Source organism: Giraffa tippelskirchi, chromosome 5, assembly GCF_054371585.1.
Source record: "Giraffa tippelskirchi isolate mGirTip1 chromosome 5, T2T-mGirTip1v1.2.pri, whole genome shotgun sequence".
Taxonomy (NCBI): Eukaryota; Metazoa; Chordata; class Mammalia; order Artiodactyla; family Giraffidae; genus Giraffa; species Giraffa tippelskirchi.
Genome location: NC_137279.1, coordinates 118,729,606 through 118,742,271, shown reverse-complemented (window position 1 = coordinate 118,742,271; position 12,666 = coordinate 118,729,606). Strand labels below are relative to the sequence as shown.

General features: G+C 37.4%; 1 protein-coding gene across 6 annotated transcripts in view; it reads right to left on the bottom strand.

Annotated features, from left to right (window-relative positions):
- COL11A1 (collagen type XI alpha 1 chain) overlaps positions 1–12,666 on the bottom strand; it is a 240,313-nt gene that overhangs the window by 208,879 nt on the left and 18,768 nt on the right. For 5 of the 6 annotated variants that reach the window (XM_081492916.1, XM_081492919.1, XM_081492920.1 and 2 more), the window contains exon 1: positions 5,903–6,008. The exons of the other annotated variant lie outside the window; for it this stretch is intronic. In XM_081492916.1, coding sequence (XP_081349042.1) covers positions 5,903–6,008 — 106 coding nt within the window. Of the gene's footprint in view, positions 1–5,902; positions 6,009–12,666 lie in introns of those variants that run through there. 6 annotated transcript variants of the gene reach the window in all.

Below are 12,666 nucleotides of genomic sequence, written 5' to 3'. Positions count from 1 at the left end.
TCAGCCAATGTCTAAAGAACCACTAGCCAAGTCAGTAGTAGGCCAAAGACTGCAACTGATAAATAGATACTGCTCACTAAATCACTTTAAAATTGTTTCATCTTCTCTACGCAAGAGTACTATTCACATTGAGTTCTGACACAACTGAAAGTAAAAAAAAACAAAAAAACAATTATCTATAAAAATAAAATATTAGGGTTTTGAAAGGAGAAATAAATAGATGCATTAGAATATAGACGGTAGTTTAAAAAAAAAAAGCAAAACCCTTTAGGTTCTGAATTTAATTGCAAAAGAAATCAGTAGAAAAAAGTCCAAATTTAGGAAATTCAATATAGTATAGTTTTAGTATACATTGAAAACTGCGCTTAAAATAGACTCTTCAGTGAGAAAGCTTACGGAGCACTGTAACTTTTTATAGCACCTGTGTGTACCTCTCTTTCTTCTTTGTTAAGGGACAAAACTTCAAGGCTCAAAGAGAAAAGTTTGATTTCCTCTCACCACTCCCAGCTCAGGTCACATTTCCCCAGTATTAAATGAGGGAAGTGGAGGAGTAAAAGCAGAAATGCAGATCAGCCCTCAGCCCCAACTCTGCAGTTGCCTTGAATTTCTAATGATCACAAACCAACTGCACTTTCTCCAAAGGTGGACAGGAAAGAAAAGTGCATTGAGGATATAATATGATTCTGGCTTTTAAATACCTAAACATCATCACTAAAAATTATATTAAATGATAGGGCTGGCTCAATATGTATAAAATCCTGTATTCATATAAAACAGAGTTAGTCATAAGTAGAGCTATTAACTTCCATAGTATCTTCTTCAGGACCTTAAGGACATGTACTGAATTTTCCAAAAGAGAGGAAAAAACTTCATGGTTGAAATACTAGCTCTAGCTTAGTCATTGCCAGCACTGCATATCATGGTAGCCCCTGAAGAGGAAGTATTTCTCTATAAATTAACTATCCATTTATTCCTGAAGTAAAAGGTGGTTATGTACTTTTAGACACTTTGACAATCCAAAAGGAAAAACTTGAATTAGAATTTGCGCTACTAAGCGCATCTGTTATTTTTTTCCCAAAGCTGACTGCTTGTTTGGAAAAAAGGTTATCTGTTAAACAAATAACCCCTACCAAGTAAAAATCAATTCATTATCTGACTTATTAATAAAAAACATACAATTAGATATAATATATATCACCCAATCAATATAAAATCAACACTAAAAGAGAAATTCGACATTATTTGTCCTATTTGAAATAAATATATAACTTTCTTAGCTTCTTGAAAATTCAAAGTTGTACTGGGTCCTCTATTAGGAACTTTAGAAAGGAAAAAAAACTGTGTTCATAATCCAGCAACAAATGTATACAAAAATATTTTATAAACTGTTGCACTTTTTACTTTGATACAGATCTTATAGAATCACATAATTAGGTATATTAATGATACAAATTATCAAAAATTACCTATATCTAAATTTAGAACATTGAGGACTGTTTAAATACTTTTTATAACCTCCTGTGTTTCTTTGATTCATCATTTTCACTTAATCGATCCTCACTAATCTAAACTCCAGCACATATATTTAAGCAATATATGGTCATTCTATATTTCATAAATACATCCAAATTAAGTAATAATTGTTTATTCCATTAAGTCTCAAACTATTATTTAAAGATAATTTATCATTATTGCAGATTTTACCCTACTCATTTATGGAAAATCTTGACTATTATATGAATATATTTTTTTGAGAGACAGGATTCAGTTAAGAATTTTTCTGTGCCTTAGTTTCTTCATTAGTAAAGTGAGAAGGTAGTATGGAGTTGCAATTTTTATAAGAATTTCTATCTCTAACATTCTCTTTAAAAGAATCTAAACACCTTCTCTCCTTTCGAAAAATTAAGCTTTTTATTACACACTCTCACTGAAACTTGATTCGAATCCACTCATTATCACTACATAGGTACTGCCTAAATAAGTGAACCAGAATGAAGAGAAATTTGTTTCAGAAAATAAACAAAATTTAAGAATAGAAAGACAACTACTTATTTTTTGTCAGAAATCCTACCCACAAATTTGAAAAGGGGCCCATGTTTGCCTTGCTATATTTTAGTGATAACTTGAATAATGTGCCCCTTCAATTTTAGTCACAAATCACAGCAAACACAGAAGCTAAAATTTAATTATATAAATCATAAGCAATCATACTATCTAGATATATACATTTCTCATTTTGCAGCTTCATAATTTTATTTAAAACTCTGAGTATACCTCTTACAGAATTATTTTTATAAAGTAGATTCTAGTAAAGTATTAATTATAAAGTCAATTGTCACATTAAAATATTAATATACTTAATTTTAAAACTAATAGACAATTTTGTGAAAGTGTCTATAATTAACTGAATATATATGTGCCACCTAAACTAAGGTTATCTGTATAAAAGATTCAGGAAGATGCTTCTCATGAGCTACCTACTTTTCTTTAGTGTTTATGACCGACTGTTGATTTTGCTTTAAAAAACAAATGGAAACACAATATTAATAAACATAGAAGATACTGCATTTGCTATCAGAAGCATATCTGATCTTTTAACTGATTTCTGGTTGAGTAACCTAAGGGACAAGCTTGATCTCTTCCCAAAGTTGGATTAGCACATACTCTGGAAGCCAGCACCATTTCACCTGCTGATCCCAGGCACTCAAAACCCTTCAGCAGGAATCACTACCAACTACTGACAAGCTTTGAAAATTCTTCATAAAATTAATCAACATTTTGCAAGGCACAGAATTGGCTCAACCACCAAAGGTAGAATACCATTTTAATTAGTGACAAAATGATTCAATCAGATATTATATTTTCTTTTTACCCAATTTAGTTTAACTCCTTTAAAAACTGCTAAAATCATCTATCATAAAACCATCACTCTGAACACAATCATAAGTTATAGTCACTATAAATTCCAGGTAAACTTCAGGTTCTATCTTAATAAGTACTGAACTAATTGAATATGAAATCTATAAATTCATGAGATAAAACATTTATATTAACCATAAGCAAGTATATGAAATATGATGCTGAAGTTAATGCAAATAAATATAAAAAATAATGCTAACTCTTTTCTTCTTACTAAATCATAATAAGTACTAAAAAAATTTTTAAGTAAGTTAAAGATTACTAAATTACAAAGTTTGGATTTGCAAAGTAAAATAATATGACTGTGTGAATTCACTGAATTTCTTTTCATTCACTCCAAACAATTTTCTTTGTAAGGTTTTCTCTGTAAGATGCTTCAGGATCCTAACTACATATTTTTAGAGTCCAATTTATTATGAACCCAGAACTTTTTAGGCTTAAGCATTTTTTAATCCAAGAAATACAAATTTTAGATGAAAGTTATCTTTAAATTATCTTTCGGTTTAACAATCAGATCATACCACTGCATCTCAGAGAAATCAAATTATATAAATATATAGTATAATTCTGGTATACAATATCTTATTTAGAAACTAACTCATTGTTACATCAATTGCAAATATAAAGGCTAGCATGAGAACTGGACACTGAGTTTATTTTTCCTTTGTGTGATGATTCAGGCTAGTGTTTCCTTTTTAAGCATTAATATAGTATTTACTTTTTGAATTTCATTAGGTGGTAAGAATGCCTACAAGAGTAGGTTTAAGTAAATATAATTTTCTTCTAAAGAATAAGCACCTAGCAATTTGGTGGAATGAATACCAAATCTTAAACCATGTGAAGATCCAAATATACCATATAACTTTCAAGATATTTCATCAAAAATAACAAACAGAAACTATACATGATCCTTAAAGTTTGCTATTTCTCATATTAGATAGTTTTGTAATAATAGAGAAGTTTCTTTTTCCATCATTTATTTGATGTGGTACTAAGATTTTTTTAAAAAAAGAGTTTTAAGTATGCAGCTAGATTTAAATGAGAAAATTATGCATCACAAGTGTATAAATTCGACCTTTCTGATATCCTTAGAGCTTTAAAGAAGCCCCAGTGTGGAAGTGAAACATCTTCAGTGGAATAATCCCTGAATCCCTATGATAAATCTCTCAAGTTTACAATGCATCTGTCTTCACTGAAGAAAGTCTTAGTTTCCATATTAAAAACAAAAAGCTGCCATTATGATACTTGTCCCAAGTTTGGACAAAAGAAATAGCTGGAAAAGTTCAAAAGGAAACAGTATACCTGTTCTTCCTTAATCAAGTGTCCTTTTTCAGGATCATTGTACTTAGAAGGATTTTAGGAGGCCTTATATCCTGAGGCAGTTGCTTGAATTCCAAATAATAAAGAAACCCAGCAGAGGGCAGACCTGAGGACAGAACCGACCAATCCCGCTGGTGACCAGGTACCAAAGGTAAACTGCAAACTTTTGATAGATTCCACTTTCAAGACTCTACTATTTATCTTTTAAAATGTAGAAATGAATGAATCCACGTAATTAGCATGACTTACTCCAAAATTCAAAGATAGTCCTAATGAGGCTCTGACTGTACTATTCGTCAGGAAAAGTCACAGAGGAATGACCCATCTCTGCCTGCTCCTCAGGAAGGTGAACAATCACAAAGTGTGGGGAAAAAATACAGACCTGGCTTCGCAGAGTTCGGCCTCCGGGAGCACTAACTCCCACTAAGGAGAACTCAGATCTTGGCACCCACCAGGGTCAGACTCAGGTTTCTGCTAAAGCCTGCGCCTTTGGGGTTGACAATTTGTTTCTCCCTCAACCAATCATCGCCGCCCTCCTTCTTACCCCTACTTCTCTGCGCACCCCGACAAAGCTTGCTTTTCTACTCTAAGCTGTTTGGGCTCCCTTAATTCCGAAGGAGTGCGTCCTCCCGCCAGCCGTGTCTACAGCACCTAACGGACCGCTCCAGCCAGATGCCTTTGCGGGAAAGGGCGGGGGAAGGCGAGGGAGGAGGCGGAAGGGAGGAGTGAAGTCGCTCTCCCTCCTTGGGTACTGACAGAGCTGCAGTCTTCCCAGCAGGTCTGGTCATTGAATATTTGGTGGTGCCACGTAGGAACTTTTCCTTACCTCTCTCCTCCCATCCCACCCCACGCCCCCTCCCCTTCCCTCCAATCCCTATTCCTCCGCCCCCACCCCATTTGCTTGGCGAGTTTCATCATTCTCCAAGAGAACTGCACGTCCAACCTGCAAGAACAAGTTGAGGGTGAGGGGTCACAGAGGGGAGGAAGGTGCAAAATCTCGGGAAGAGTGTTCTTCCTATCTCCATCCATTTCTTTTAATCTGCCATTTTCCCCCCTCTTACTATCTCCTCGAAATCACACACACACACACACACACACACACACACACACACACACACACACACACAAGTATTCTCACTCTTCAAGATTCATGCCCTCTGGTCTCTCTCAAATCTTTAAAACAGCTTGTTTCTCACTTTGTTCCAGACAAAGAACTTTATCAAGGTTCATTTTATACCCTTTCTCTATATTCTCTCCTCAGCTCACCTTTAAAAAGGTACTTCCATTAGAATCTGAAGAAACCAGATGTGTTCAAAAGGTAGTCTAAGGACCTTTCCTCAAACAAAAGCTTTGTACAACTGCCTCTGTGTTCAAGGTAATATTTTTCCTCTTTTCAAAGCCCCTGGAAGGTGGTGAAGGGCATTTCAGCAGGCTCTGTGCCTGACAGATCTTTTTTCCTGCTACCTCTTCTCCCATTACTGTCCCGCCTACATCCATCTCTCGCACCAGTCTTCACTTCCAACCTGGTGGCAGCTACAATCTGGATTTTATTTGAGAGAACTGTTTGGGGGTGGGGAGAGGTTGGAAGAAGGCAGGGGGGAGGGGCACAGAATGAGAAAGACCGACAGCAATCTCCCACCTCCCCCAAACCATTTTTTCTTACCTCCTCTGACCTCTCTAGCCTGGAAGAGGAAAGTCAGTGCGAGAGTTGTTATGGTGAAATCCCAGAGCCACCGTTTCGTTTTCCACCTAGAGGACCACCGCTCCATCTCCGAGCCCCGCACTCACAACTGTGAACTCAACCCACGAAATCGCGATTGCAGACCTACTTCGTCCCTTCCAAGGTATCGTCGGGGATGTTTGCTACACAGCCATTGGGGAGGGAGAGGGGGAAAAAGTCAAAGGGCTTTTTCTTAAATTTGATGGTTTGCTTCCTTCCTGTCTCTCGCCCCCTCCTCTCCCTCTCGGTTGGCCCCGCCGGTCGGGACCCTCCGATCCGTCCTCTGCGGGGCCCTGCCTTCAGACTGACGGCAGATGAGGGGCTTCAACCAAAAATCTGAGAGGACTGCGTGCCCCTAAAGGCTTCATGCCGTCAGTGGGCCGGACGAGAGGCTCCGGGCAGCCCCCTCCCCCGCCCACTCCCCTCCCGCGCCCCCCTTACCCGGGGCGAAACTGACAAGCCCTCTGAAGGTCAGACCCAATCACACGCCTCGCGGGCGGCCCCGAGCCCGCCCCCCTTTCCTTTGCCGGAGAATCAGGTCTCCCCGCAAGCCCAGCCCACCAACCACCCCCCATCTTCCCACTCCTCTCCTCCCTCCTCTCCTCCCCAAATCCCGGAGAAGAAATGGGAGGGAGTTACGGGGGACGCGTGCTTGGCTCCAGCACTTTGGGAATGAAAGGAATTGCAGGAGAGCCCCAGAGTCCACAGAGTTTTCAAGGAGCTTCTGTATTCAATAAAAACAGCTACTTGTCTACTTGCACCCGTCTGTGAGCCTCTCCTCGTCGGCGGGGGAGGGGAGGAGCCCAGCGTCTGAACCGCCACACCGCTGGAGTTCTGGGCTGCCAGCGGTAATCTTATCCCTGTGCAAAAATCTGCTTCTTATAGCAGACGTGGAACCAGCGGACTCACTGCTCTGCCTGCTCCGAAAAGCATTTTTTATTATTATTTTTAAACAGAGAATTAAAAGAAAGGGATGAAGGTGAGATGGAGAGACCCCAGAGGTCAAAATCCTTGATCTTACAGGGAAGCTCTCCTTCGAGGTCTGAAACTAACAGGTTTCTCTCTTGAATGTTTGAATTCTACGCTAGCTTCATTCAGAGGCTTGTCTCTTAAAGAACTGAACTGTACTCTGAGGCAGGAGGAGAAAGAAATATATGGGAGCTGACATTAAGGGGGTGAGTAATTTAATTTTCCAACTGATTCCATCCTGAACCCGGTTGAGGGGGCAGAGGGAGAGGAGAAAAGTCAGGGAAAGCAACTAGCGGAGATCTCAAAGCGTCTAGGCCCACAGTTCCTATAAAGGGCCTCAGGAGCTGAAAATATATGATCACTACACATTGAAACTAATGAGAAGGGACAGATTTCTAAACTTCTGCTTACTCCTCCTCCAAGTAATCCACTTAAACCTGGAGTATAGGTTCTTCAGTCATTTTTTTTCTACGTTTAAATTATCCCTTCCTATTGGCTCCTTTTTGTTCTTTAATATTTCTTAAGATGTTTCTCAAAAATTTTCTGAAACAGAGCCCAACAAGGTGCCAGCATACATTAGGCGTTCAACAGAGATGGGTTGAGTGAGTGAATACATTTTCCTGTTGGTAAAAACTGGTAGCTTTGGCCAGGACCTATGCTGAGATTTTAAGATATTTCAAGGCTTAAGAGTTCTCAGCTAAGTTTATCAGATGCATATGTCCACTAATTTTTAGGAATCTAATTTTCTACTAGTTATCAAAATATGGCTCATGACCCATGAGATTAACGAGATATTCTAACCATGTGGTTTAAGATTTGAAAGGAAGGTGTTCAGAAACTATACGAAGTCCAAGATGGAATTAATTGTGCAAGGACATGTATAAGAGGCATATCAAATGAGAAAAGCAACTAAAGAATACTTTCAACATGACTATTCACTTTGTGACAAAGAAACATCCCACATCAAGAAATTTACTTCTTAAAGATAATAGGTTAAAAAAATACTTTGCATTGATAACGTTGCTGGCAGAATGTTTGAGATGCCTTATATCAGCTGCAGAGAAATATCTTCAAGTTGTTAATATAATTTAATAAAATAATTAAATATACAGTGTTTGAATGTGAAACGTATGATTAAAAATTAAGAAACTTAAGGAGACTGAACAACAGCAACAAAGGGAAAAATATACTGAAATTTATCACCTTCATTATCCTTCATCTTCTCAAAATGAAAAGTCTGTTGGAATTTTCAGTTAACAATTTTTTTTTTGAAAACTGAATTCTTTTTTTCCAATTCTTTGTATATTTTTGAACTTATTTTCAAGGTCTTCTCTTAAACGTAAAATAGCAAAATGAATACAGAGTTTGCAAGTACATCATTTGTGAGGCTAGCAGAATCCTAAGCCAATGCAAGACCTAGAGAGAGTCCCAGTGCTTGCAGGAACATGTAGAAATGGTGTTCCAAGCTGTTTTCAGTAGCTCTCCTGATTTATAGAGAATTCTATGGTCTGATACTGTTCCGGGAGGTGAGAAATGATGCAGTCAGTCTAGCAAGTCCCACCTTCTGGTCACATCTCAGGCCTGTTCACAGCAGTGAATGAGTCCTTTCAGGCAAAGTGGTTTGGGTGAATAGAGTTATTACTACCTTCTGCTGTCTGTACTCTGTGGTCTGAATTCCTCTGGCCACTGCCCAGAGAAGCATAACCTGGGTCTGAATTACTGCTCTGGAAGGAAATATAGTGGATTCATAGTAAGGAATAGTTAATTATTTCTTACTCCTCTAACCTGTAGCTATTAGTCAGGTCTGGAGTCTCTTAGGTACCTGCCTGTGGATTTACAGGGTATGAATTTAGTGGAAGGAAGGGTAATGATAAAGAGCAAAAGAATAGAGGGAAGCAGAAAGAGACCCACCTCACTACCTTCAGTTTCACAGGGGCTGACTTGTTTCCTACACCATCTTTCAATCAGTCCTTGCCAATTGTTTATATGTAGATTCAAATTGTAATGGAATGCGACAGTTTTCCTGACATATAGGTCTTTTATTTGGAGCACAAGTATCTGTATTACATTTCCCATCTTGTTACATTAAAAAAAAATGGCATTTGAAGATATTTGTTCTTTTTTGTATAATTCACTCTGATTGCAAGTCTTTCAAAAACAAGACGAAAACAGTTTAGAGAAAAAATAGTCACATTCTTTGTAGCAGTATTTTCAGATTGACCATTTGGCCATATTGGCTTGTCTAGGAAACTGAGAGAATAATTTGATAATTGATTAGGGATATAGTGGTATAGTGCTGCGCTGTGCTTAGTTGCTCAGTCATGTCCAACCCTTTGAGACCTCATGGACTGTAGCCCGCCAAGCTCCTCTGTCCGTGGGGATTTTCCAGGCAAGAATCCTGGAGTGGGTTGCCATGCCCTCCTCCAGGGGATCTTCCCAACCCAGGGATCAAACCCAGGTCTCCCGCATTGCAGGCAGATTCTTTACCAGCTGAAATACCAGAGAAGCCCCAGTAGCATAGTAGGGAAACATAAATGTTCTAGGCAATCTTCAGAGTTCACGTTCATTAAACATTGTGTGATGCTGATAAATCTCCCTTAATATTGTCAAAAATAGTCCCTAACAGAAACAATAATAGAGAACTCGATTGTAAGACTTAAATTACTATGGGTAGAATTAGGTGAAAGAAGTAGATTTTTGAAAAGTTTCATCATCTTTGAAATGATTTGGCATTCATAAGAGAGAGAGAGAGAGATGATACATATATGAACAATTTCTCCAAACACCGTGCTACAACTAAAGCCATTGTATCTACTTAGACTTAGTGAATGAGAAATTATTATGGGAGTGGGAAACTCTTGCACACATCAGAAATACTTAATACATTTAAAAGAAAATCGTTGTTGAATGTAATCCCTCTCTCACTGTGCCTAATGGTTTGTCTTTCTTGCACTTTTCTGAACTTTAGGTCAATTATTTTAAGAAAGAAATGACTAAGCAGTTTGACACTGATTTTACAGTTGTTTTTTTCCTAATACATGAGTGGCTAAAAATTAGTCTCTGTTTAAAAGTGGTGTTGGTTCCTTTTACCTCACAGATGGACCACTGTATTATAGAAAGTTGGGGGTGAGAAAGGGATAGAAAAGTTTATTTCCATAGTCAGTCTAGCTCACAATTACCCCACAGTGATGATTGGATATTTTTCTGCATGTTTACTATGAAATAACATACAGAACTTGAGAGGAATCTAAATTTAGCACAAATCCATGATGAAAGAGAATCTTTATATGAAAAGTTTGGTCTGTTAGAGTGCTGGAGGAGTCAACTCAGAGATGACAGACACAGGCTGTTTAAATGAACTTAAAGTAAAACAAATCTAAATGAACCCCAAACAAGCAAGGACAATTGCCTTGTACAATCATGTACATCTGTCCTAAAAATATCCTGTGGTTAGCTATGCTCACTGAAACTATCATGGTTCTGCTCACAGAAAACTATCATGGTTCTTTTTCATAATTATCCCAAGATAGAAGAGAGGAAAAGAGAACAGAATGATTCAGGGTAAAACCTTAAATATCTGGACCTTTGTCAAGATGCTTTACTCTCTGTATCTTTTTTCTTCTTAATTGAATGGATTTGGCATTTACTAAGCTCCTTTGTCAGCAAAAATTACACAAGACTTTCTACAAAGTGTTGCAAGACAACATCAACATCTCTATCAATAGAAGTTGAAGATGATATCTTAAACATTTTAGTACTCTTGCCTGGAAAATCCTATGGACGGAGGAGCCTGGTAGGCTGCAATCCATGGGGTTGCTAGGAGTTGGACACGACTGAGCGACTTCACTTTCACTTTTCCCTTTCATGCACTGGAGAAGGAAATGGCAACCCACTCCGGTATTCTTGCCTGGAGAATCCCAGGGACGGAGGAGCCTGGTGGGCTGCCGTCTATGGGGTTGCACAGAGTCAGACACGACTGAAGCGACTTAGCAGCAGCAAGCTCCTCTGTCAGCAAAAATTACACAAGACTTTCTACAAAGTGTTGCAGGACAACATCAACATCTCTATGAATAGAAGTTGAAGATGATATCTTAAACATTTTAGTGAACTACATACCATGGCCAAAGGAAGTTACCACATCAAGAATATATCCCAATGATGTTTCACTGTATATGGTGTCCCAACTATCATTTGAGTAGTAATTGTCTTGGCTGTTCCTAATTGAGTCACATTGGCTGTTCCTAATAAAATAAAATAAGGTGGCTGAAGGTAAGGATTTTAGCTTATCTATAGGGATTATTTACTGTTAAAAATCTACACATAGCAATTTCATGAACTTTAAAATTTAATTTTGGTAGTAAAATGAGAATATGTAAATAATTTTCCTTTCATGCTTATTATTTCCTAATATAAATAATTAAACTGACCACATATATCAGTGCACTCTCCAAAATAAGTGACTACTTTTTTTCACCTTAATGGTGTCTACATCCATCCCAATGGCATTTGTCAATATTTTTTATTTAAAATGAATATTATTTACAGATAACCATGTGTAATCTGTTTTATGCCATATGTACCAATTCATTTAATTCTGAAATCAAACGCATGTGCTTCAAAAATCTGAAGACTCATACAAAACAGATTTCTGAATTATAAACAATATTTTTTGTTATTTTTATATAACAGTCTTATACATTTTCATGTTGCCAAAATGAATGCCAAATATAAGATTTAAAGCTGGTGAATATGGTTAAATGTTGAAACAGATCTGATTTTTTAAACATCTGTGATGAATAACTTCAACTTAATTTGTTTTGCAGATTCTCAACGTTTAATAATCCTCCAAATATTATATGTTCTGCCAGTATTAGTATGGTCAAATTATTGCACATTCATATGCTGGACAAACAGAAGATCTTATTTCAAAATTCCACAATCTAATCTATAAGTCTGGAAAATCATATATGGATTTAAATGGTTGCAAAACAAGCAGCATTTACTATGAAGGAATACTTTTGAAAGCAAAATACTACTGTCACTAAAAGACAAACATTTTTATTGAAAATACTTTATGCTTGTTGTTGTTGTTAGTCTTCATAACATCTTCATGAGGTAAGAATGTGGCAATTTCGATAGTTATAAAGTGCTGCACATAAAGAGGATATATAAATTATTTAAACAAAGGAAAATATATGCTAGAAAAGAACACTAATTTATTTCTTTCTATTTCAAGACTTTGGGAGTTTAACTATCGGGCTTTTATTCCAGCTCATGGCGTCATTCAAGTTATCTCTCAAAAAATGTGTAAAACAAAATACATTTATTCCATACTCAATGCAATTTCAAAATATATTCACTCTTAAAAGTCAAATATAGATAGCAATTCTGTAAATGATGGCTACTCATGGGAGTTTGAGCACAAGACATTTACATTTTTTTTAATTAGATTTGAATCCTCACTGTGCCACTTGATACGTTTGTGACTGGTTGTCAGTCACACACCATTCTGAATCTTTGTTTCTAAGTGTGTAATATATGTAGTATCTACAGGCTTGCTATAATGAATTTTTGAGATACTCTATGTGGTGACTGGTACTGAGTAGTCCTCAGTAAAAAGCTATGTTTGAGGCTTCCTTGGTGGCTCAGTGGTGAAGAGTCCACTTGCCAATGCTGGAGAGACGGGTTCAATTCCTGGTCCAGGAAGATCCCACATGCCACTGGGCCCGTGCACCACA